At 33.0% G+C, this 26364-nt stretch overlaps 3 protein-coding genes and 1 pseudogene across 5 annotated transcripts; 1 reads left to right on the plus strand and 3 right to left on the minus strand.

The window, feature by feature from the left end:
• The first annotated feature begins 1197 nt into the window (after positions 1-1197).
• Positions 1198-2211, plus strand: LOC128283448 (uncharacterized mitochondrial protein AtMg00370-like; annotated as a pseudogene).
• Positions 2212-3929: 1718 nt separating this feature from the next.
• Positions 3930-6099, minus strand: LOC108472922 (probable indole-3-pyruvate monooxygenase YUCCA10). Its single transcript, XM_017774488.2, has 4 exons — positions 5454-6099; positions 5128-5361; positions 4582-4704; positions 3930-4339 (listed from the first exon to the last, which is right to left on the minus strand). The coding sequence occupies exons 1-4, from the start codon at positions 6063-6065 to the stop codon at positions 4157-4159; spliced, it is 1152 nt and encodes a 383-aa protein (XP_017629977.1). The 5' UTR covers positions 6066-6099; the 3' UTR covers positions 3930-4156.
• Positions 6100-9942: 3843 nt separating this feature from the next.
• Positions 9943-19629, minus strand: LOC108473565 (transcriptional corepressor SEUSS-like). Of its 3 annotated transcripts, none has more exons than XM_017775224.2 (10): positions 19307-19629; positions 17343-18603; positions 17139-17258; positions 16423-16471; positions 15076-15290; positions 14907-14975; positions 14298-14395; positions 13322-13415; positions 11898-11967; positions 9943-11383 (listed from the first exon to the last, which is right to left on the minus strand). In XM_017775224.2, the coding sequence occupies exons 2-10, from the start codon at positions 18381-18383 to the stop codon at positions 10443-10445; spliced, it is 2697 nt and encodes an 898-aa protein (XP_017630713.1). In that variant the 5' UTR covers positions 18384-18603; positions 19307-19629; the 3' UTR covers positions 9943-10442. The 3 variants fall into 3 exon arrangements, with proteins under 3 accessions (XP_017630713.1, XP_052877051.1, XP_052877052.1); XM_053021091.1 differs by having other exon boundaries at positions 19244-19319; XM_053021092.1 differs by lacking the exon at positions 19307-19629 and adding an exon at positions 19141-19260.
• A 3270-nt stretch (positions 19630-22899) lies between these two features.
• On the minus strand, positions 22900-26085 carry LOC108471649 (cation/H(+) antiporter 15-like). Its single transcript, XM_017773235.2, has 3 exons — positions 25587-26085; positions 24507-25505; positions 22900-24296 (listed from the first exon to the last, which is right to left on the minus strand). Exons 1-3 carry the CDS (start codon positions 25794-25796, stop codon positions 23016-23018), a joined length of 2490 nt encoding a protein of 829 aa, XP_017628724.2. The 5' UTR covers positions 25797-26085; the 3' UTR covers positions 22900-23015.
• Positions 26086-26364: the final 279 nt, after the last annotated feature.

Here is a 26364-nt window from a genome sequence, read left to right on the forward strand (position 1 = left end):
TTTAAATTTACTTTCCTCTCTATTATTCTTTTATTGTTTTAAAACTCGATATTTCATTTGTATAATTTGCTTGGAATTTCTTCTAAATTTAGCCTTTGGATATTAGTGTTTGTATTTATTTAGTATATGATATGTTGCTATTGCGTGTAACTTGTTTCTTTGTATTTTCTTTTTTATTATTCATGTAATATTATGGTTACGTTTTTTATTATTATCAACGCTTGTATGCTTTTTTTTATCGGACTTTAAATTTCAAAATTTTTCCCAATATCAATTGTTTTTTACCTTTAATCAAACCCAACAAATGTACTTTGTGCTGGTTTTATAATTGCTTATTTAGAAACCCCTCAAAACAAGGCAATGTTTCGTGTTTAGAAATTCGAGAAATCGTGCCCTAACGTGCTGGGTTTCGTTTTTTTTGTTTGGCCAAATAACGGAATACCCTTCTAAGGTTTCATTGCGTGAGGTGATCTCAGTTTTGGAGGTTTAAAATATCGTGTCCTAACGTGCTGGATGTGGTATTTTATTTCTTTGGAACGAGTGAATTTTAAAATCCGATTCGAATTGTTCATACATTTTTAAAGGAATCATATTTTAATTTTTTCCCCCCTTCAAATTTTCAACGGTAGGACATTCAATAATCAATCGGTACCAATTTTGGGCGTCATGAGGGTGCTAACTCTTCCTCGTGCGTAATCGACTCCCGAACCCTTTTTCTCAATTTTCGTAGACCTAAAATTATTATTTTAATAAATCAAATGTTTTATTAAAATGATCAGTCTCAAGGTGATCCGATTACACCTCAAAAAAGGACGGTGGCGACTCCGTACCTTGTTTTAAAGTCGATCCCCATTTTTTTTTCAAGCGGTTAAAAATGGTTTCGACAGCTCAACGCGCAAACCAGGGTCATGAGTGGAGCGTGAGTGGGGCTGCTGCGCAAAAGGGAAACTTAGGGTTTCTGAAACCCTAAAAATTTAGGCTTATCGGGCCGTTGTAAAATTTTGGGCTTGTAAACCAAACTTATCTGATGGACTGTTTAATTTTTGTATTTGATTTTGGTTTCCCTATGGGCTGGGCAAAATTCGAGTCTTACATCGATTATAGTCTATCTTTTTTTATTTCTATATACGTATATGGCAAGTTAAAAAATCATCATAAAATAATCCAGAAATAGATAAGAAAAAAGAGAGGTTAATGATGATTTTAAAATCTTTTATACTAGGGAATCTAATATCCTTATACTTGACGATAATCAATTCAGTCGTTATGGTCTGACTCTATTATGGATTTCTGACCACAGTATCCATAGGTCCCTCTTATATCTTTCTTCTACGAGCTCGGGTTATGGAAAAAGGAGAAGAAGGAACCGAGAAGAGAGTATCAGCAACAACTGGGTTTATTGCAGGCCAGCTCATGATATTCATATCAATCTACTATGTACCTCTGCATTTAGCATTGGGTAAACGTCATACAATAACTGTCCTAGCTCTACCGTATCTTTTGTTTCATTTCTTCTGAAACAATCACAAAGACTTTTTTGATCATAGACGTCCTACTATAGATTCAATGCGTAATCTTAGCATTCAATGTGTATTCTTGAATAATCTCATTATTCAATTATTCAACCATTTCATTTTACCAAGTTCAATGTTAGCCAGATTAGTCAACATCTATATATTTTGATGCAACAACAATATGTTATTTGTAACAAGTAGTTTTATTGGTTGGTTAATTGGTCATATTTTATTGATGAAATGGGTTGGGTTGGTATTAGTCTGGATACAACAAAATAAATTAATTATGTCTAATGTACTTATTCGATCTAATAAGTATCTTGTATCAAAATTTAGAAATTCTATGGCTCGAATCTTTAGTATTCTGTTATTTATTACCTGTGTTTACTATTTAAGCAGAATACTGTCATCCATTCTAACTAAGAAACGGAAAGGAATCTCCGAAACGGAAGAAGTGGGGAAAAGTGAGGAAGAAAGAAACATAGAAATAGAAACTATTTCCGAAGGGGGAAGGGTTAACCAAAGTCAGGGGACCGAAGAAAATACTTCTTCTTCCCCTTTTTTTGGAGGAAGAGGTGGATCCAAGCAAAATCGACGAAACAGAAAAGCTACGAGTGACTGGAAAGAAAAAAATAATAATAAAGGGCGAACTCCACTTTCGCCGGTTTATGAAACTTCTTATCTGGATGGGAATTAAGAAAGTTCGAAGTTAGAAATATTAAAAAAAAAAAAAGATAAATATTTTTTTATGGATTGAAAAACCTCTTGTGACTCTTCTTTTTTATTCTAAACGATGGAATCGACCTTTGCGATATATAAAAAATGACCGGGTTGAAAATACTATAAAAATGAAATGTCACAATTTTTTATACATTACTATTAAATTAAATTAATTTTTTATGATTAATATTTTAACAATTTAATTATAATCAATTATATATTTTATGCTTCATTCATCTGTATATTAAGTTTACTATAAATTAAAATTTTATAATTATTTATTGTACATAAAAAATTTCAAAAATTTATATTAATACAGACATGGATTCGAAAATTTACTTTAAATAAAATATTTGTTAACATTGTAAACTATATAAATGCATTGGAATTCATCAAAATGGAGTAATTAATTATTTACTATTAAAATTAAAATTAATATCTTAATTAACCTAGCAAGTTTCATATCAATCCTTGGCAAAATTCAAAATAATAATGTAAAAGGAAAAATCCTAAACAATGGCTTCTTGAAGTTGATCTTCCTTTTTTTTTTCTTGTTAAAAGGATAAGATTTCTTTCCAAATTGATGGAAAGAAATTTAAGAAACTTCCTTTTTAACATTATAACATTTTAAGAAATTTAATATTAATATTTTCAATAAAAAAGATTAGAACTACTGAATTAAATTAAAAAAACTCAACAAACAACTAACTTACAACATTAAAATAATTTTAGTAGTAATAAAACGTTTGTTACTTTAGATTTAATAAAATTTAAAATTATGTAAGTATTAATTTAAGATCATTCCTAATGATATAAGATTATTTTGATGCAATCATTTCTGTTCTACGTGCATTAAGGGAATACTAATCGTTCCCAATGATATAATATATATTCTTTAAAATTTAATTTAATTATTTTAATTACTATTTATAATTCATCCAACTTTTAAATAGGAAAATAAATGTGTTTCAACACGTTCAAATCTATATCCTCCTTCAATATCAACCGAGTTAATACTCAATCCACAATTCTATTTTTCTTTTTTTTAATATTAAATAAAAATATAGATTAATTAATTTAGATGGCCAATTACATTATTGGTAGAGGCTCTATACTTTTTTTTTATAACAGTATATCATACATGATGATAGCACATAGCTTTAGAAAAGATGAGTTAGATGATTTCTTACGCAAAATCAATTAATCTTTTTACGATATTCCAATTTTTGGAAAATTAATCATGAAGAGTTAAAATTTGATTGAAGTAAAATACTTCACTTTTATTTTTGTGGGAAAAAGCTAGTTCATTTTAGAAAAAGCATAGTACTAACTCTTTTTTTTTTTCATATGAAAGTATAAACATACTGTATTTTATCTAATATTATATAATATACATTTATGATAATATAAAAATTTTAAAAAAATATTACTTTATTCGATCTCCTTTTAAAGATGTCTGCATAAAAATATAATTTTTTGTTTTAAAAACTTAGTATCTGTAATTGATTGAGTCTTTAACTCGATTAACATCGACATTGTTATCAGTGTAAGAGGATGTGATTTCAAGTGTGTTGAAACGTATTATCCTTCTGTTTAAGGGTATGAGAGAGATTATAAATAATTTTAAATATTATATAAAAAATAACAAATATGATAACATTTTTAGCAAAATCTGATAACTATAAAAGATATATATAAGACCAAGAAAAACCGACATGAAAACATTAAACAAAGCAAACAACCAAACATTTGACACTGTTCATCACATAACACAACAGATTGGAAATCATGAAATTGCAATTGTTCTTTTCCACGGTCAGTAAAATAAATTGCTTAACACAGACAGATGACATACAAACATAAAGCAAACTAACAGTAAATTAAAAACCAGGCGCTCCAAGAAACACCCTTTATTTTGTTGTTCACTTGTTCATTTTCTCAGTAACAACCTTTTCAATGTCATCAGCAATAGCGGATGCATCCATGGACACACCAAACAGTCCCCTCCTTGATAATCCACAGCAGTACAAGTTCTTTTCTCCTTTCCAATGGTGTGGGAAGTCATTTTTAGGCATCCCGGTTTCATTCAGAACATGTTTAAAATCCTGCATATGAAAATGTGGTTATTAATGATACAACTTGTAAATAATTTGCATTATCAAAGAAGATTTCATCATATGAGTAACTAATTATTTAGTCTGAGTTTAGGTTAATTTTACTCTTGATTTTGCTTTGAATGTGCTGCATGAGGATATTACTAGTTTATATTTTCCTAAATTAATTGCTATGTAATAGTTTTTACCCTCCTTAATAAAAAAAAATGGAGTTTGTGACTTTTTCTTTTTACCTTAAGCCAGTTATTAGCTACACTTCGATAGCCAGTTGCAAAAACAATCACATCGAATTCTCTTTCAGCACCATCTTCAAACAACACCTTCTTCCCATCAATACTTGATATCGCTGGAACAACCTACGTACATAGCATCACAAAAAAAAAAAAAACCATGACAGTCAGAAATCATTTGAAGGGGTTATATTTAATTTCAATTAAGATTGTTATAATAAAGATATAAAATTGTTTTTTTACACTTTCAAACATATTTAAGAACACTACAAAATTCTAAATGCTTTCCTTTCACTAATTCACAAATAGAATAAATCTCTTATATAGCATGTTTATATAGAAAATTGATGTTGTCTTTCATTAAAAAGTGTTTAGTGATTTGAATTAATTAGGGCAAAATGAAATCAAACAAGGATTTCTATATGGATTCACCCACCGCAACACAAATAAATGGTAAGAACAAAATAAGTGTTAAAAAAAAGAGAGCATTCAGCACAATTTAAGCCAAAATTTGTTCATAGTATTGTTGGGAATTTTGATTTAATTGACCTTAATCTCTTTAGACTTGATTTTGGCGACAGTTCCAACATCAATAACAGGAGCTCTCCCCGCTGTCGCTTTCAGATAAAAAGGACCTTTGGTTGGCCTACGGATCCCATACTTGGATAGATCGCCATATAATATTTTCGACATCAGTACGGCCATGATATCCACTATAAAAATGGGGAGATACTTGGAGAATATCATCCCTATCCTCACAGTTTCTTTGGTCACCACATGAACCTGCAACCCAAAAAAAGCTAGATTTCAGTTTTTTTTTTCTCTTATTTAGACAAAATATAAGAAACTGAAGTATTGAATGTCTCAATCCTCACAGGGTTTCTAATAACAATGGCAGTTTGAACTCCGTAATTTGATAGATCATAAGCTATCTCCATACCAGAATTACCACAACCAACGACCAAGACCTCCTTGTTTTCATACTTGGCACCCGATTTGTACTCGCTGGAATGGAGGGTTTCACCGCTAAAGCTATCCAACCCCGGCAGCTCCGGGATGTATTTGCCACTGTTTTCGCCTGAAGCCACCACCAAGAACTCAGCAACATAAACTTCAACACCCCCTGTCAGTACATTCTTGGCCTCGATCCGCCATTTCCCATCAGCTTCATCGTAAGAAGCCGATTCAACATGTCGTTGATATTTAGGCTGGATGTTAAACGTCTTGACGTAGTCATCGAGATAGTCGACGAACATGTCTTTGGGTATGTAAGTAGGGCTATCGGGTGAATGGGGTTTGAACGGCAAGGAACAAAATTCTTTGGCTAAATGGAGTTTCAACCGATCATAAGCTCTTTTCTTCCAAAGGGAAGCATAAATATCTTCTTTTTCAAGGATGATATGAGGGATGGAATGAACTGATAAGCATGCAGAAGTTGCAAGACCAGAAGGTCCAGCACCAACAATCAGTACCACAATTTCTTCCATTCTTTTTTTCTTCTCTCTGGGGCGATTTCTTTGGTGTTTGTAAGAAAAAAAAAAAACTCTCTTTGGAGTTCAAATAATGAGTCTAAAATCTCTTCACTTTGTTAAATAAGGCAGTCACTGAAGAGGAACACTGAATAGTGACAATGTAGGGTTCTTACAGTATTTAATGAGGATGGCAACAGAAATCTGCGTTTCGTTTCAATTTTTTACTTTTAATTGATTTTTCATTGTAGCTGATTTTGTGTAAATCTTGTAGAAAGGATTTCAACGATAGTAACGTGATTTTGGCGTTGTTATTTTCTGCATTTGTTTTTCTTTTCATTTATTTTTACTGGGATAACAGGCGTTTTGGCTCATCAACTTTTAACATTTTTTATAATTTTTTATTCTGGAATTACATTCTCATGTTTTCCTGAGTTCAGTGGCGAAATTAGGGCCACCTGCCACCCTAAAATTTTTAAAAATTTCATATGGATACTTTAAAATTTTAAAATTTAAAATTAATAAAAGTAAAATTATACTTTAATTCTCTTAAAAATATAAATATTTATTTTAATTCTTTAAAATTTATAAAATAAATCATTAAAATAATAAAATTATATTTTTATCGTAAAATTATAATTCAATTTCCACCCTAAAATATTTTTCTAATTTCACCTTACCTGAATTACTAGCATGATAGTATTAACTGTATAAAAATTTAGTGATAAAAGATATAATTGCAATGCCACCTATATTATATTTGACTAATGTGACATTCTTTTACTATTTTACCCATTATTTTAATGATTTAATCCATTAAAATGATATAATAATAAAAAGCTAATGAATTAAAAATTCTCATATATTCTTTTAGTAACATTTCAAAAAAATAAAATTTAGTTTATTAGATTATGCATTTATTTAATAAAATAAAATACTATAAGCCTTCTCTAGTAAAAATTAAAATAAATAAATTTTTAAAAATAATTTAATAAAATATATTTTTAGATAATTTTATATATTATCAATCAAATTAATAAAAAAATTATATTTTAACCAAATTAACTAACAAGGTAATATAAATATGGAGTAATATGAATAAACCCCTTAGTTGAATTGGCAAGTATGAATAAATATTTTATTTATAAATTTGTAACCTTATATAGATATTGATGTTGTTGAATTAAGTTTTCATTTTCAACTTGATAAAAATAAAACTAGTAAGAAAATGGAAACATATATAAATAACATATCAATAAAAAATTTCTTCCTTCATTAACTCTGTAAATTATTTGAATTTAACTATGAGAAACACAAAATTTTTTATTAAACATTGAATCGGATAAGATCAATGTGGTTCTACAAGTAAAGAATATTTGAATATACGGTCCATATTACCATCTAATGTATATGAATCTTTTTTCTTTTTCTTTTTTTTCTAAATTTCTTCATAAGCATTAGTACATTTGTATTTTGTTTTAGTATTACCAAGTTTTCATATAAATATTAAATGATAAAATTTCTAATTTGAAATTAATATAAACTTAAAAATGTGCTTATTTAATTTGTTTTGTAATTTGTACCTGTCATAGAAATAATTAGTACAAACAATTAATGTCTTATAAGTGAAACTACACTGGCGTGGCTAAAATGGATACTTTAGCTCATAATTTACATTTTTTCATTTATGCTCAATGCATGAATACCTCACAAATTTTGTTACAATTATATTTTAGTAATTAATATTGTGTAAAATTTATACTTTATATTAGTGAAATATATAATGTAACTTCATTAAATTTAATAAATTAATATCATATAATACATATGAATTTATATAGTATTGAATATAAACCCTAATAAGATTAACACTCTAAAGATGGATATAATGCATAAAAGAAAAAGTAAAAAAAGAGAAAAGATTAATTTATCTTTTAATAATGGTGTGGGGCTAATGCAAAATATAAAATTAAATATAGTTAATTGTACGTAAATACCAAAATTGGCAATGGCATTAACTTTTTGTTTTAATGAATGTTCCATATTTGGCCTTTTATTACCAAATTATAAATAATTACCAAATCACAATCTAATTGGGGGTAGGTAGGCAAACTTTTCTTTGACTTCCTTTGACCAAACCAGCAACTGACAAGGTAGCTTAAACCATGGTTTAGGGCTAGATTTATACCAGAGTCAAGCAGAATTATCCACCTGACTCGACCAAAATTACCTTGGATAAAGTGATTTTAGTTCAAATCATGCCCACCAAATAAAATTTTAATAACACTGTCCACTATAATAATAAAAAAATAAACCACAAAATATCATTTTATTAAGTTCAAGAAGTATTTGTTTTATTAAAATTAAAATTAAAATTTATTTTGTAGTTTTTTTTTAAATTAATAAAATTATGTTTACCATAAATTTAAAGCATATGTGTTAATCAGTTAATTCGGATTCAAAATAAGATAAAATTGAATTGCGTTGTTAATAGAGCTTTGACGTTATTGGTTAAAGCAAAAATCTTAAATTTTTAAGTATTTAGTTTCAAATTTTATTATGTACAATTAAGATTAGAGAGTTTCCAATCCCACTACGTGCATTTACTATGTTTAAATTTTATCTGCTTTTTCATCCCTTATATTTTATTTTGTGTTTGTGCTGAGAAAACTTTCAAAAATAAAAAATTCAAGGACCATACTTACTAAATTGGGTCAATTTTACTTATCGAGTGTAATATTTTTTCCTTTTTTGGTCTTATTAAAATTTTGAGAATCTGAAATGGATTTGTTTATTTAATTTGTAACTTATACAAATGTCTAAATCCAGGTGCACCATAAGTGCCAAAAAGGAGGAGAGAAACGTTACCATTGTTTAAAAGCTTTGGTGTAACGCATGAATGGCAATTTCCCATTGCCAAATGCCAAAGAAACAAAGCTAAAACCTAAGAAGCACCGCCATTTATATGCTTTGCTTTGCATGCAACAAGTTCCAACACACCATTTCCTTAATTTATTCATTTCATCTTTATCCACAAATTCAAATATTCTATCTCATTGCATTTAGATGCAATTATTTGTAATATATAAGTTTTAAAGTTAAATCGTGTTTACATGTTTTATGCTTCATTATTTTATTCAGAAATTGAATTGATATGATTAATATTTTGAAAAATACATGAAATAAGAAGATTATAATAATTTTAAGAATACAAATTTCAATTTAGATGATGAAGAAATTGATCAAGGGCAAATAATAAAGAGTATATATGTTAGATGTTATAGATATGAAAGCAATTAGATAAAATACATATGATGTTTATTTGTTCTTGTTACTTTTATTAGTAATTGTATCATTGATTACTTCTTTGGACTAACATATTACATACAATAATTTGATATTAAATTTTTTTGAAATATTATTGATAATTTTTATAGTAATTAATATTTTAAAAGAAATTTAAATTATGTAATATATACAATCTGATGCATTACAATATAATTAATTAAACTCTATCAACCAAATACATCTAAAAATTACATTTTATTATAATTATAAAAGGGTTGATTAATAATTCAAAAAATTAATTAAATTATTATTCTTTTAAATAACTTTTATAAAAAGTCAGCAAAGCCCAAGAGCTATACTTAAATTATTATTTTTAAGGAAGTTTAAGCAGCCTCGTATGTAGTTTCTTTTCCACGGGCAGGAAGATGTTTAGTGCAATAATTCGAGTAATATACGGACTTCTTAAAGCATCCTCGAAAAACTAAGATCCAACTTTAAAACTAGCTAAAGACTGCCTAAAAGCTCTTGAAATATCTTAATTTTGAAACCTCAAGCTGAGCTTGTGAACATGCCTCATGTCAGAAGGATTGAAATTTGACATATGCCATTCTCCTCAAGCACGTTCATTACTAACAAAATAAAATATTTATATTCATTCATTCATGCACTACAAAATTTCTATCAGAACGAGAACAATGATTGGAAGCTATACTCGGAAAGCTTCAAGCCCAGTTCCATTTGAATGCACTGGGAACACCTCCAAATCATATTAGGACACTCGTGCAGACCTTCCTCGCATGCATGGCCACCAATACTCTCGTGTGTACCGCTGCCACTCTTGGGTCTCACACGCTGGCCATGACACAGCACACTGTAGATAGTGGAGAGGGGAAAGAAAAGCAATGTAAACAATTAACTATTCAACCGCCAAGGCTGAGTTACATGTTGCCCTTCTCTCTATTAACAGGTATCAGGTTGAAGAAATCCTCTTAACTATGCATCACCACTCCAAACTCTAAAGGCAAAACCAGGATGCATGGCACAAGCACTCTGTATTAACACCACACACCTCCGCAAATGCATAAAAAAATAGTCAGCAAGGCTAATTTAGGGGGATTTCCAATCAAATTGAAGGTTACTAAACCCATTTACGGCTCCAAGCCCATTCAGTAATCTGTTAGCTAATTCTTGCTGCTGATGGTTCATAGCATCTTGAGGCATCAATGGCATGCTCACCCTTCCAGTGTAATTCATAGAGTTGTTCCCCATGGTAGATCTCATAGCAGTTGGATTGGGAGAAAGACCCACCCCTCCATTCATATTCCCAAATCCTCCTCCACTTCCGATGCCTGAATTGTTGTTAACAAACCCATTCCCCATCAAGCAGCTGCCGCTCACCTGTGGAAGCCCATTGTTGTTATTCAAGTCATTCTCCATAAAGCCAACACTGACCATGCTACCAGTCTCACTGAACTGTGATGAAATCATCATTTCTTGAATGATTTTCTCGACAGAGCTCTGAGATTCATTTGGGTCAACCTCACTTGTCTGAGATGACTGCTGTGGTGGAATCTGTGCAGATGGATTCGCTGAATTGACACTCTTTGCTGTAGTTGAAGTACCCAAGGCATTATGAGAACTTTGGGGAGGGAGACTAGACGAGGATGGCATTGGAGAAGAGAATGGTGAAGAAGGATTGGGCTGAGTTAGTGGCAAAGAAGTAGAGGACCCTGCTGATGGGATTGGAACCGGGGTTCCGGCATAGGGACTGTTCGGATTGTTCATCTGGTTTTCAATCCTCGAATTCATGGAATTCTGTCGAAGAAGCCCCACAATGGTGGAAGCAGATGAAGTGGATTTTGCACACTGGGAGTTGTTCACACTGGCAACAGCATTGCTTGTATAAGGCTGCAGAACAGTTGATTGTATTGAATGAGGATCATTATTTGCATTTTCTCTAGTAACATGCTGTTGCTCCTCAATTTGCGGAGCTGAACTATGCTGTGCAGATGATGGGGAACTCCTTGTTGGGAACTTGGCCAGACTTTCTGAAAATGAATAAAGAAAAATTACCAATGTCTCGAGGCAAAAAGAGAAAAGAGACAAGATCAATGATAATGCTACTTGGGACATTTCAAGCTTTCCAGGATAAATTTGATTCCTTAACATATTATAAGTTAAAGGCAACCTTCTTGAACACTATAAAGCTATGTTACTTGAACAGTATGGTTAGATTTTTCTAAGTTTCTCCATGAATTTGGAGGATCCTTAGAGGTCATATCTTCATATCCATGTGTCAAAGATAAGTGTTGGACCCAGGTGGGGATCATTTCGTGCCTCCATTTACTGAGGGTCTTTTGGATTTTTGCAGGGGGATTACAACCAGAGATAATGTCTTCCCAGGTCTCTTGCTGGACTACCTAATTATTAGGGCTCATATAGGCCAGGAAGATGGATAGCATCAGCACACCACCAATTGATCAAAGAGAATGCTTTTCTTAATAAGCAGTGAACATTAATAATGATCATAAATGTTGAAAGATCAAAATTTATGAACTATACCTATTGGCCCCATCCTTGTCTCACGGCTATAATCAATCAAATCCTTCATGCTATTAACGACCTCTGATATCTGCAATTCGAGAATACCAGTCAGATAATGTATGTATAACATAAAGTTCCTCTTAAGCTAAGCTGCAAATCAGCTATCCAGCCATCAACTATTTGTGCTTCATGTAAGATGACATGAGAACCGAGAAAACACCAGCCACAGAAGGTAAATTTGTGGACTAGGATTAAAGTAGGATAACAAGAAAGAATAATAATCTTGTCTAAATCTCATAGAACAGTAACGGCCTTATGGACAACCACCCATGTAAGAATTTGTTTTTTGGAGGGGGTTTTAAAGATGATAAATTAGTATCTAATGATAAATGATCATTGCAACATAGCATGTATATATATAAAGATTTTTGCAGCTAATCATTTCCATTGATTGAAAGGCCTATAAATCCCATCCAATTTAAACCCCATTATGGTAAGACTCATTTTTTTTAGTAATTTGTTTTTCAATTATGTCCCTATAAATGACAAGAAATGACTAATAAACATCACCAACAATATACACATATATATGTAATGATTAAGGTTTAAGCATGCACTTAGTCCCATTATCGATTCCATCTCTATACTCCACACTTTGTTCAGATCATTCCCTGCACATAAATAAATGAAAAACACATTGTTGTACTCTCAAACTTGTGGATTCCAGCAAAATTACTCATACAGACCACTCTGCTTCTATGTACAACTAAGGGTACTGATTACCAGTACTACCACAGGCGTTTTTAGAACTTATGAACTTTTTTTATGCCATTTATTTTCCAAAAGGGAATCCTAGAATTCAAGCCAACTGACCACAAAGGGCCATTCTACTACGTTAAATGTTCAGTCCCCTCTAGTTCCATGTTATAGAATTCCGTACAATCAAGTAAAATCACCAACCCCGTGAATCTCAAACCACTAAGTCTCTCTATCTTTTAAAAACTAGTTACCTGTCTCTAAAACAGGACAGAAAGAGGTATCAAAGCTTGATTCAGTTGTCACATTTACTCATTCAATTATTAGATCTTGTTTAACTACCGGCTTTGGATTAAATAACAAAAAGAAAACGTACATAAGATAAAGATAGCAATAATACAACAAAAAGAGAAGACAAAAGACCACAATATTTCTAGACATAAAAGAATTTTATTTAAAAAAATAGATAAAAGAAAGAACAATAATACGATACTTTGTGCATTTTGATCTTTCACGTGTTAATGTCATACAATACCATGTGACAGGCTTTGCCACAAGAAAAGGTAAATAAATTATATGGCAAAACTTGTCCTATATTTGAACTAAAATCATTAGAGTAGCATGTAGTTTGAACTAAATTTTATTTAATTCATAATGATTGGAAATAATATTTAAGTCTCTAGTACCTGAAGGCACCGTACATATCTCTTTGTGTACCCTAAATCATTAACTAAAGGGACATCCAAGGCTTTTGCCAATTGACGAGCAGATGCAACAAACCTGCAAGAATCACGTGTTACTGGCAAACAAACTAAGGTGAAACCAAATAGTATGCATATGTACAAAAGGTCATGCATGAAATATGTGAATGAGGTAAAGATGAAATGGTCTTTTAGCAAGAACACCACTTCTACATCAACATCAGTTGGATGCTTCAGTACACCACTTTACATGCCATTCAGTAACACAACAGAGGAATAATTCCAAACATGTTCGAGCCATCACCTACATTCAACCCTACCAAGTCTTTTAAAAAGTTCCAAAAAGTTTACTTATTTTCTTTAGCCTACTTGATCTAAGGTTATACCCCTGAAAGATCCAAAGATGTGACTCCTGTCCTTTCTCATCAATTCCCCAACATCATCCTTTACATACCTTTAATCCGTCCTAATTGAACCAAATCGCCTATGGGAGCATGAGAACATCCAGGTCTTTGTTGCACGAGTAAAGCATTTATGTTATCTTCTTTTAATTCACTTTATTTCACGCTACCCACCCATTCTTGTGGATATTTAGCTTTTCTTAAATGAAATTTCTATTTCTCTATTCCAGCTAGACCGATCTTATGGATGTGTTATCCTCTAACTACCCTACAGAAACCAATAACATAGAGCATTATATGGCCTTGTCAATGCATCATACTTCACTTCAAACTGGCAGGCATCTGTATAGTATTTCTACATTTCACAGATAACACCTTATACCCTCAATACTTAGTACTACCAAAAAGATTTGCAATAAAGAATTCCTGATTTTCAATTCAGAACCAGTCTAGGAAGCATGAATAGGCACAGCCCCCATTCCTCAGGCATGCCTCATAACAGTTGCAAATAAATAATTAACATATTACAGAGACTGCTCTAATAAGAGTATAAAACTCACATGTTACAGTTAGTCTGTAAGTCCGGTGCAGATAAGTTGGATGATGAATTCTGTGCAGATGCTTGGTACTTCTGTGCAGCAGCTCCAAGTTGACTTACCTGGAATTTATTTTAGTTAGTTATACTAGTCTAGGAAAATGCAGCTTTACTCCAACACATATCAGGTAAAGGCTTCATTGAATCTATAAAAGAATGCTCTTCAGAGTATAAGGCAAAGAAATCACAGAAAGACCAGAGGGGAAAATTTAAATGACATGCTCAAGTTCGCTCAAGTTCTCTCCAAACATATACTCCGCCCTAAAGAAGGAAACAGAGAGTTTTCCTTTTCAGGATCCGGAATGGAGAAAGGAGAGAGGAAGGGGGATTCTTAAACATCTTCCTTCACCTTCTACTACTTGTATCCCTGTTTCTAAAATCTATGTTCTTTTAGAGTGGAGACGAGAGGAACTTGTTCAGCAATAAATTATGGTTTTTAATGTGCCAGCATGATAGTAAGGAGAAATAAAGTCAAGTTAACTTACATTCATAAATACTCTATGAAAGGATGCTGCAAGACTACTACTTAAGCACATAAATCTACATCTGACATATAAAGCATCCTTTTGTATACCTGAGGTATTATCAATCTCCGAGGGATAAGCTCCTCATGACGCCGTGCACAAAACTCCCAAGAGCAAATCTAGAATGTATAAACAAGATAAGAAAAAACAAAATGTCAACCAAACAGATGTTCCTGCAGTTATACTTACTTTAGCACATGGAATTTAACATCTCCAAACCTTTAGATCTGGAGAGAAAACAATACGAAGTTGACCATCCCGAACTACACGAAGATGCTCGAAAACACTCTCCTGTATTGCTTTTGCATAATCGAGGACAATTTGACCATTTCCATTAAGATATTCACGCGGCATATCAACATAAAGAAGCTCCTCCAAAGTGCCACTATCATATTTGATTTTAAATAATCTGGGCAGAACCTCAACAGTTGTCTCTGAAAGCGCAAATAGAGAGTGTGTTAGAAAAGCAAGAATTTGACATTTACTCTCTCTTCATGTGTAAATTTGTGCAACCTGGGACATGTTATATTAAAACCTTTTCCCCACATAGTCACAAGTTGTATTCTTCATCAAAGAAGACAAATGAAATTCTACTTAGATTTCAGCTGCTTAGAAATTAAAGATAGATATTTGAATGCTTCAGTATGAACCACTTATTTCAATGAAAGCCAAACTCCTCATTAAAAAGAGATAAACTTTTGCACCATGGATGAAAATAACATATTCTACAAGCTTTATAACATTCAGTTTCCTGTTGGAAGCAACTTCAAGGAGTCAAAGAAAATAGACTTCTACCTTACAATCACTGATCATTTTACTTTGAATAGTACTACCGGTCTACTCCTTCCTTTTATATTCGTAAAACTTTTACATAAGGGGGATAGAAAAGTTAAAGAAGCAAAGCAACATTGCATTACCTACAACTGATTCATAGTATAAGAACGTTTCATGGCAGTTCAAGTGCAATCGAAGTAAAAGAAATCTATTAATCCACCTGAGAGTGACCTGATAGGGAAGCCTAGTGTCTCTGATGCATTAAGACTCAGACAAAGAGCAGAGATTGAAGATGCAACTTATCCTGAATCCGTGCTCTAAATGAAGCCCATGCACCTAGATATGATGCATATCCAAAGAGACAATCACTAGGAAGGTAGCATGCACCATTTCATTTTGTAGAGTGTCTTCTTTCATGCAAAGCAGGCCCGGATATTGAATAAAGCAGGTATCAGAAGTATATGTCAAAGGATTGCATTCAGATGCAAATTCTTTATGTATAAGCAGGAGATGTGAGCTTTGCCACTAATTGTTTGCCAAAGGACAGAAAACAAACAGACATTGAATCATAATAATTTCCAAGATTTTCCTACAATCCATAGATGCAGAACTAGATAAAACATTAATTAGGAAGCAAGGACCATTTACATAAAATATAGAATACTTTCTTCACTTAATGGCAAGATGTACATAGCTCCATATTTAACGTGATAAAATACAATCAGCTACTAAAGCAGGAATGATTAGATTACCATAAAATATCAAGTTGAAGAGGTAAAAGACATAACATACCAAAACCACGACCTGGTTTGCGGTTGCATATTTCACAGTGCCATATATCCTGCAAAATCTGCAATTAAATTTCTAATATTTCTTCACAGTGGCAACACATCAAAGCTTAGACTTCGCAGAGCATTCTAGAATGTAGGAACTAGAAAGTATCATTTTATTTGGCCAAAAATCCAATGAGATAAAAAAAAAATATTGGCAAACAAGATCCTAGCAAACTCCTCTGTCAGTCTGCAAGATACTACTAAATTTTCTAACAATAAAATTAAGCTTTCTCCAAGCATATAAATTCAAATCTTAACATCCATAAGAAAATTATCATCACATCCCAACCCAACCTTCTAAAACTGTCAGCTTGGGATCATATAAAGTCGTTCAAAAATCACATAAATTTTAGCACTAGACCTACATATCTCACAAGGAGAACCAAATTCTTCGTACTTATCCTTGAGTAAGGTCAGGGCTATAATGGAAGGTGCAGCACCTTATCTAATAGTTTTCTTCTTCTTTTTTCTGAGTCTCACTGCTCTCTAGAATAGCATAAGCTATTGACATTTTGCACCTCAAACAACAAACAGTGTTCCTCAAAGACATCATTTAGCAAAGCTAGAATTCCCAGAAGGGAGTGTGCCAAGGGTGTTCCACGCCAACCACTGCCCCTCTCTCTTTCCTCTCACTAGGGACACTAAAGTGCAAGTCAATTTTTTTAAACAACATACCTGAGGAAAAACACCATTAGTCTGCCGACTATTTCCATATAACGAAACACACCACCTTTTCTTTGAATTAGGAGCAAAATATTCGGCAACAAATTTTCGCCAGAATTCAATATTGTTATCCTACATCAACAACATGTGTTACTACCAAGGAAAACAGCAAAACCACCAGAAGAACAATTAATCCCACAAGTGAAATTATCTTACATTAGGCCTATACTGTTGCTGATACATGTATTGAGTCAAACGCCGAGCACAAGTGCCAGGTTCATAAGCTGGTCTAACAGCAGATCTTATAGGCAAATTCTGCTGCAGAAACTGTGGCTGTAGTTGAGGCCTTTGTTGAGGAAGTGACTTCAACAATTGGTGGTGATATTGCATCTGCAACATACGCTGTTGTTGCAAAAGATTCATCTGTGCAAGAGCAGCTTGAGAAGACTGCCTGGACAATTGGAGGAACTGCTGCTGCTGCTGCTGCTGTTGTTGTTGTTGCTGCTGCTGCTGCAAAAGCATTGCCTGATCAGACTGTTGACGTTCCAACTTTACAGGTCCTATGCCTCTTCCACCTTGGTTCTGTTGAGGCTCTAGCTTCACTGGTCCAACATTCCGGAATGACTGCAACTGTTGCTGGGGACCAACCTGATCATTTATAGTCTGAGGTTCCAACTTGACTGCACTTTTGGCCCCTAACTCTCCTCGGGTTGATTGAAATTGCTGAAGTGATTGACTCTGTGAAAGAGGGAACTGCTGCATTGACTGCTGACCCTGATGAAACTTTTGCGGCTCAAATTGTCTAACTTGAGATTGCTGTTGATCTAACATTTCAGGGTTTCCAGCATAGTTTGTAATTTGCTGATTTGGAATTTGGCCTGATGACCCAAAATTTGCAATGGTTGATGGTGTGAACGATGAAGGAGGTGCATTAAAACCAATCTCATTTGCTACAGCGGTGAGAGGATCAGACTCAGCAGTGGCATCAAAACCTCTCTGCTGCAAACCACTAGCACCAGAGAGATCAGAGTTAGAACCCCCATTTCCGAAAGTCTGATTGTGAAGTGATGAAACGTTTGCTGTGCTACCTAGCAAATTCATGTTATACTGCACTCTTGGTGAGACAAGTGATGAAAATGTAGCTTGTTGAGGCATTGAACCACCTTGAGATCCCAAAATAGCAGAATTCGATCGCATTAGTGCAGGAGAACCAGATTGAGCGCCACCAATTGAATTTCCAGGCCTAGAAGGTACCATTTCCCAAGAATTACTGCAACTGCTCAAAAAATTCACCAAAAAGAACTACTACATCTCGAATTCACCATCCAGTTGAGCTTCCCTGGGCACCTCGACAAAGAAAGGCCATAATTATATTCAACCAAGAAGCAAAATCAGGCCATACTTAGAACTAGATACTCCAGCTTGTCAACATCTCAGAAAAGAAGTCACAACAGCTTCCATTTGTGACTACTAAAACCTGAAACATAGAAAATAAAGCATTAATTTCCGGCAAGAAGATAGACCTCTATTAAAAAAAATTTAGAACCAGTTCACAAATAAGAACTTCACTGAGAAGCTGAAACCATTTAGTGAAAATTCTAATTAGATTAGAACAATTAAACCATAGAACACAAAATCACAAAACCAAAGCCAAAACCCACCATCAAATGAGTCGACTCAGTTTCGCACAAATTTATGGTTTAAGCTAACGTAATTCTATAAAAAGAGAATGAAAGTAACATATACTAAGTGAAAATATGAAATAAAAGCAAACCAAAATATATGAAGCCTTTTGTAATCTAAATATGGTTGCAAACAAAATAAAGGAAAAAGAAAGAAAATACATGGATTGAAGGCTAAAATTACAATATAAATCTCTCTTAAATTTGAACCCTTTTTTCTCATTCTGAAATAATAATAAAAAAGAAGATAGCAACACCAACACCCACAAAAAAAAAGAAAAAGAAAAAAGTAGAAGTATATAAAATGAAGCTGGATAACAATGAAAACCCACATATTAAGAAAAACACGCGGACACGCACACACACACACAAAATTCACAAACAAATTGAAAACCCAAAGACTGAGAAGAGAAAGATAGAAGAAAAGTGAAGTACTCTTTGTTCTTCACTCAAACAAAGAAAATCCACTGGCAAAAAGAAAAGGGAGAGAGAACTTACAATGTGAAGTGGCACTGTTGTTGAGAGGTAAAAGAAATTTTTTATCATTGCCTATCCACAAAAAGGAAAAAACCCAAAAAGAAACCAAACACAACTTCAAACAAAGCCGAATATAATATCTGGGGGAAAAAAATATTTTGTTCTTAAAAGTTCTTTCCCATTGTATTCGGAAGTAAAATGCGATATTAAAAATATTATCGTCATCGTATTTCAGTAAAATCTTTTATTTAATTTCCAATAGTATTTTATGTTTTCCTTTGTTGGGTATTTTATTGAGTCTCTGCTCTTTCTATGCCTTTTCGTTTCACTGTTTTGTTTCGTTTATTTAGAAAGCAGAGTATTGAGGTTATATGTGTGTTCTTCCGGACGTCAAAATCCCTTCGAATTGGATTTAATTTTTGCTTTTTAGGATTTTTTCTATTTTTATAATCGGGTAAATTACACCAAGCTCACTTAATTAATACTAACTTTATATTTTAGTCACTCAATTTTAAAAAGTTACAAATTAATCATTGAACTATTAATAAATTTACAAATTTAAACTTTAATCACTCAATCTTTGCACCATTACTCTTTAACTCGATAATCCAAACGATACTAACAACTCAAACTCCAACCTTTAGCAAAGTCATTATCAACCCATTCTCAAACCAAATCAACTAAGCAAGTTCCCCCTTCAATTAAAATCATAATTGAAGAAAATCAATAATCAAATTATTCACATACTCTTATCTGGAACCAACAACCAAATATACCGTAAACAAATATACCGGAAACAAATAAACAAGGGAAGCAAGTTTCATGTTTCAACAAAACCCAAACAAGACCCACAAAAGCAGAAGAACAAAAAAACTCAAAAGAAAAATTATCAAAATATTAAAAAATTATCAGTTAAATATACCATATTCAATTAGGAGTTGCTTCAAGAGTGCCATGCAATGATGGTTCAATCCAAATAATTATTATTTTTAACCTCATCAAATAAAATCTCACCACCCATCCGAAAAAACCTAAGTCACCCGTAATCACATAATTCATGGTTTTGTTATTGTCATCACCGAGAGCCATGCAGAACAAACAAAATGAACAAAGAAATGGACTAAAACAAGGAAAGACAGACTGACTTTTGGACTAAATCCAAAAACAAAAGACTTAAAGAATGGTATTGCTTAACTCCCAGGATATATGGTTATAAATAGGAGCAAAAAGTTTCACTCAAATGACAACTCTTTTATCCTTTTTATTGAAAATCGGAGATTTTTCGAAAAGAAAAAACCCAAGACTTCTACCATTAACTCGTGTTAGAAATATTGATAAATCGTTAAATATTTTAATAAAAAAATTCTAAACTTGTTTTTAGTGAAATTCATATTTGATGTTTTCAAAATCAAAATTTTCCTTTTCCCATTTAACCATTAGAAGACATGCTTAACTCAAATTTAGAATATAACAATATAACATAGCACATGCCATGTTTAGATAAAATAAAGGTTTGAATATATGTATTTCGGTAATTTCATATCTAAATACATTCATTTAAAGTTTCGAGAGTTAAAATTAAATAAAATTTAAAGGAGTTAAACTATTAATGTATCGATATTGAAGGGTTGAAAAGTAATCTTACCACCATATTAACTTAAAATATTTAAATTTTTTTATAGGTTAAACGAAATTTATCATTTTAAAGAGGACCAATTACCTAGCTTGTTCTTGTTGATGCCATCCCGATGTCGCATGATTAATCAAAGTACCACTATTCATATAAGATGATTTGTTATCGCAAATCAAAATTTATTTTATACAATTATCATGTTATTTAAATAAATAATTTTGTAGATAATTTTACATATTTCCATAAACAATTTAATAAATTCAAAAGGTAAAACTGTTAAAAACAGTTATTTTTAACATTGTCAATATTTTGAGAATATTATTAGTTAATATTTTTGAAAAACATACTACAATTTTTAGTAAAAATTTATAGAAATTTAAAATTATTAACATGATGTTTTCAAATTATTTAAAACTATTTATATTTATAATATTTTCAATAAAATAGCTTTTTAAACTAATTTAAATTTAGAATCCTATATAAAATGTATTTAAAATATTATACAAAGAATTATGTTTAAAATAAAATTTAAGTAGTTTAATAAATAATCATTTTGAATTCTTTTTAAAAATTTAAACCAATATTCATTTAAAATATCACAATAAAATTACAAAATAATTAAATATTATTTTAATTAAATTATACATATAATATCCTCGAACTATCATCACTAGCGTATAGTCGGCATGCATGCGCGCTACATATACCATCTAATTTCCCTATTTTTATATTATTTCTACTTATATTGTAATTTACCACACTCATAAGATGAAAATAATATTTAATATATGAATTCTATATTTTGAAAAGTAATACATTGCGATAACTTTTAATGATGCTAAGTTAAGTGGAATATAATGGGTAAATTAATCAAGAGTTTGATTGCTAAGTGGGTAGTTTTGAAATGTAACTCACTAATTATTCATGGTTTTTTTCTAATTATTTAGTGATATTTTAATAATTTTTATGTCATTCATACATAATTTTTATATTTTTATATTGAATCTTAAACTCTAAACCTTAAAATCCAAACTCTAAATCATAAACCTTAAACATTAAACCTTAAATTCCAAACATCGAATCTTGAACCATATATGAACACTAAATATTGAACCCTAATCCCCAATTTATGAACCCTAAACCAAGGGGTACAAGGTTTGGGTTTCAAGTTCAGGGGCTATTTAGGATTTAAGAATCAAGGTTCGAGATTTAAAATTTTAGGTTTGGAGTAAAAATTATCAAAATTTTGTATCAATGACATGAAAATAATTACAAAATATCATTAAATAATTAAAAAGAAACCACAGATAATGTGGTGGAAAAGGTTCATAAATAATTTATCGGCTTTGAAAATGTTTTTCTGTATAATTAAAATATTTTTGTATTCACTTGGTTGAAAGTTAGATGAAACACAATTAACAAATTTACAATAATAAGCATTCAAATAAAATGTTATAATCGGGTATCCAAAACACGGAAAAATATACTAATTAAACTACTAAATTGATCGCATGGAAAAATATAATACATTGAAATGCCCAAAGTAGAATCCTGAAGAATGAACTAAATATTAAAAAAATAGAAATATTGTTTGATGCTAAATATTGCAAGGGAAATGGCAGATTCAATGGTGCTACAAACTTAGGTATTAGGATCAATCTATCAAATAATAGAAAATAAATAAAGAAAAGTTAAGATTAAAGTATTAGGGGTCCATTTGTAGTAAGATATTTTCTAGTTCGATTTAATTATTGTGAACTGCTCCCATAAAATGGAACAGAATAATTTAGAAAAGCTGCCTAAATTATGTGATGCCTTTCTTCTTTTTTTTTTTTTTTTGATTAGCAAAGTATGTGATGCTTTCGACCAAAAGATTTATTCTTGCAAAATTATTTTAATGCTTTAAAAAAAAAAGGGGGAATGGCACAAAATAAAGCTGCCAATGAAATTCTACTTCCAAATCAATTAAGAATAAAAAGTTCACCTTAAAAAAAAATAATAAAAAAATTCAGTAATGCTATAATCCAACACTGATTCTACTTAGACATACAAAAGGCTGATTGGAATTTGGATGGATTGGAATTCTAGATTTAAAAGTCAAATATAATCAGTTTTCTTTGGTGACCATGTCCGGCGATGGATAAGCTCGTCGTCGGATTGAGATGTGCTATGCGGTGATCCAGTCAATTCATGTTGGGATGACCCAATATACTGTTGAATCACTAGCACAGATACGGTGGACGAAAAATCCGACTCCGCTAGAATATCTCCGATCGCACCGAGCTCCGGACGCTCACTCCAATCGGTAAGGCCGGTTGTTAATGGCGACATCACGCCATGTCCTCTCCCAACAATGAGCAAATCATGGTAGTTGTCTAATTTCCTAATCGCTGCAACAGTCTCCTCGCTACTGTTTACCACATTCTCAGTGTATACGATAGATTCATCATCATCATTCTTGCTTCTGAAATCGTTTATGTATTCATCATCAAGCCCATTTTCCCAGCTGTTGGTTGCTTCCACTGTTAACACATTCGGGTTGTCTGGGTCATCAGTAGGCAGCATCGTTGAGAGTGTTGCATTGGCACCTGGAACGAATCGTAGCACAGTGAGAGAAATCCCTGGATTTTCACACATTCTCCACCCATAAGCAAGAGCTTCTCTATCGTCTGGACCACCGAAAAACAGGACACAAACTTGGCGAGACACTTCGTTTGCAGCAACCCGAGCTGACCCACTTAGGCCCCGGTCGACTAAAATGCCCACCGAGCAAGGCGCCTTGGCTAGTAAATTCTGGTTAACTGATCCGAACGCTGGGCTCGTCCCTTCCATCCCTCCATCCACCGTTTGTTGTTTATGGAAAGGGATGATTACGAGGGCTACACGTTTGTCCTCGGCCACGCTACATATATCTTCGTGAATGGAGTTGTAAGGGGAAATGGCGGTGCGTGGGTGAATGGAGACAAAGCTCGAATGTTGCTCAAAGCTTTCGAAAGCATTGATTATGTTGTCCGATTGAGCTTGAGTTCGGTTCTTCGCTGTGGGAACGTATTTGGACTTGCGGGCGTTATGGACGATGAGCATCCCTGATGCATGACCAGTGAGTTCAACGAGATGGAGCACGTAGATACATAATGGAGATTTGGCGGTGGGGTTTGAGGCTTCAAGTAGGTTGATTATTGCGGGGACATTGCGATGGGTGTGGATGCATACAAGCAGTCGCAGCTCTCCATCATGCAGTGCTCGTTGAAGTGTTCGACGTTCGTATGACACGGAACTCCTTGTTGGCTTGTACATGGTTGCCACAATGGGTGATATGATGGCAGTCATAACCACCGCTACAATCACCATGACTGAAAATGATTCATCATCTAAGACCTGCAAATCAGTGTTTCTTTTTCAATTGTTATGATGGATCAACCGATAAAGCTCTCATTTCCTTAAATAGTAATGTTCATAATTTGTCAAATGGACTCCTAAAAAGGATAATATGGAACTGTGAGCATGAAGTGGCTGAAGGAATTATGAGAGTGGCTTGCCGGTGTGACATTGGTGATCAATGAAAGGGAAAACATACAAGTACACTACCTTCCGATCTTTGCCAATGTTAAGAACAATCAATTCAACGAGGCCTTTGGCATTCATGAGTACTCCAAGTATAAATCCATCATTATATGGCACCCGGAGAAACATTGTTATAAGCATAGTTCCGGCTATCTTGCCGGCGCAAGAGAGGAAGGTAATGAATGCTAAGACGCCCAATGTTCGAGCGCTATCGATAGAAGCAAAATTGGCCTTCAGCCCGCTGATAGCAAAGAAGAGAGGGAGTAAAAGTCCGTAAACAAAGTCCTCAAGCTTTTCTAATAAAACTACTCCAAGGGCTCCATTGGGAATTACGAGACCAAACACAAAAGCTCCAAAAACAGCATGTGTCCCAATGGCATCCGTAATGAAACCTGAGATCATAGCCCCCGTTAGAATGACGCATATAGTAAATTCGCTCAAGAGTTCCCCTTCTGAGGTTGTTCCAACCATCCATGTAATTGCTGGCCTAACAAAAACAATGCAAACCACAACGAAACCTACACTGGCAAGAAGCACCCAAAGCGAAGCAAAGGACTTTGCATCATTATCCGCAGTTGCAATGGCAAATGCTAAAAGAATCCAAGTGCACATGACGTTAAGAAGAGCCGAAGACATTGCCAATTTGCCGATTTCTGAGTTAATCAGTTTCAGTTCGAAGAGGATTCGAGCTAGCACTGGAAACGCGGTGACCGAGAGTGTGACACCAAGCAAGAGGATGTAGGTGGCTGTGTTTAAAGATTTTGGTTTTCTGTCATGGAGAACAATAGTGAAACAGATGCCAACTACAAAGGGCAATATCATGCCGCCAATAGCAACTGCCAATGCCCTTTTTCCTGTCTTACGAAGCACCGTTAGGTCCATTTCAACACCAACGAGGAAGAGGAAGTAAACCAGACCAACGTTTGCCATTGTTTCAAGCACCATCACACTCCTTGAGGGAAAAATTGTGCTGGCAAATCCTTGAACCCTTCCTAGCACCGATGGACCTAATATTACTCCGCCCTGTTCAAATCAAGTTAAAGTTAAACATAACCAACGCAATATCTAGGATGAATTTGAGCGGTGGAACTTAAAGTAACCTACGAGAATCTCGGAAACGACTCGAGGTTGGCGCAGGGGTTTGAGGACGAACACCATGATGCGAGTGGTGGCAACGACGATTGTCATCTGCAAGATGAAGAGAGGAATGGAATAATCCAAAGGGTTGTCACCTTTCCATATGCCCTTTGCAGTTACCATTTTCGGTGAATAGTAAACTATCAAATCTTCTGCTCTAGTCGTCGCCATTGCCATTCTTCTTCTTTTTTTTTCTTGCCTTTAATTTGCTGTTCTTGCACCCTGAAAACCCTACACTTTTTTCAATTCATATATCCGACTGATATACATGCACACTATGTATTTATTATTTCCACTATTGGTTATGGTTTTTCATTTCAAAAAAACTATTTCCTAATTCTTTTAGCTGTACAAAGCAATGACTTTGGGTTTTTCCTTTTATGAATTTCCTTGTTGCAGAGAAGAAAGGAACCTGGGAGAAAAGGAGAGAAATTAGACGGTTGCCCGCCCCATTTGGTGAAATGTCTTCACCTTTATGGTCTACAAAAAGCCCTCTATTTTTAGAACAATTTTATACCGCAATGTACCCTCGCCAAGTAAAATCAATTAATGCCTCACACTTTGTAATCCCTCTTAAATCAGTCCTCGATCGACATAGTTAATTCTGCTTGAAAAGATTTTGATTTCAAATTATCAAATGAATACAAATCAAAATATTTATATACACCAACTTTTATCACTCTCAATATATATATTGATATTTAGAAGATATTTAGGATAATTTCTTAAAATTTGTTAAGTAATT

Source organism: Gossypium arboreum, chromosome 11 (assembly GCF_025698485.1).
Source record: "Gossypium arboreum isolate Shixiya-1 chromosome 11, ASM2569848v2, whole genome shotgun sequence".
NCBI classification, from domain to species: Eukaryota; Viridiplantae; Streptophyta; class Magnoliopsida; order Malvales; family Malvaceae; genus Gossypium; species Gossypium arboreum.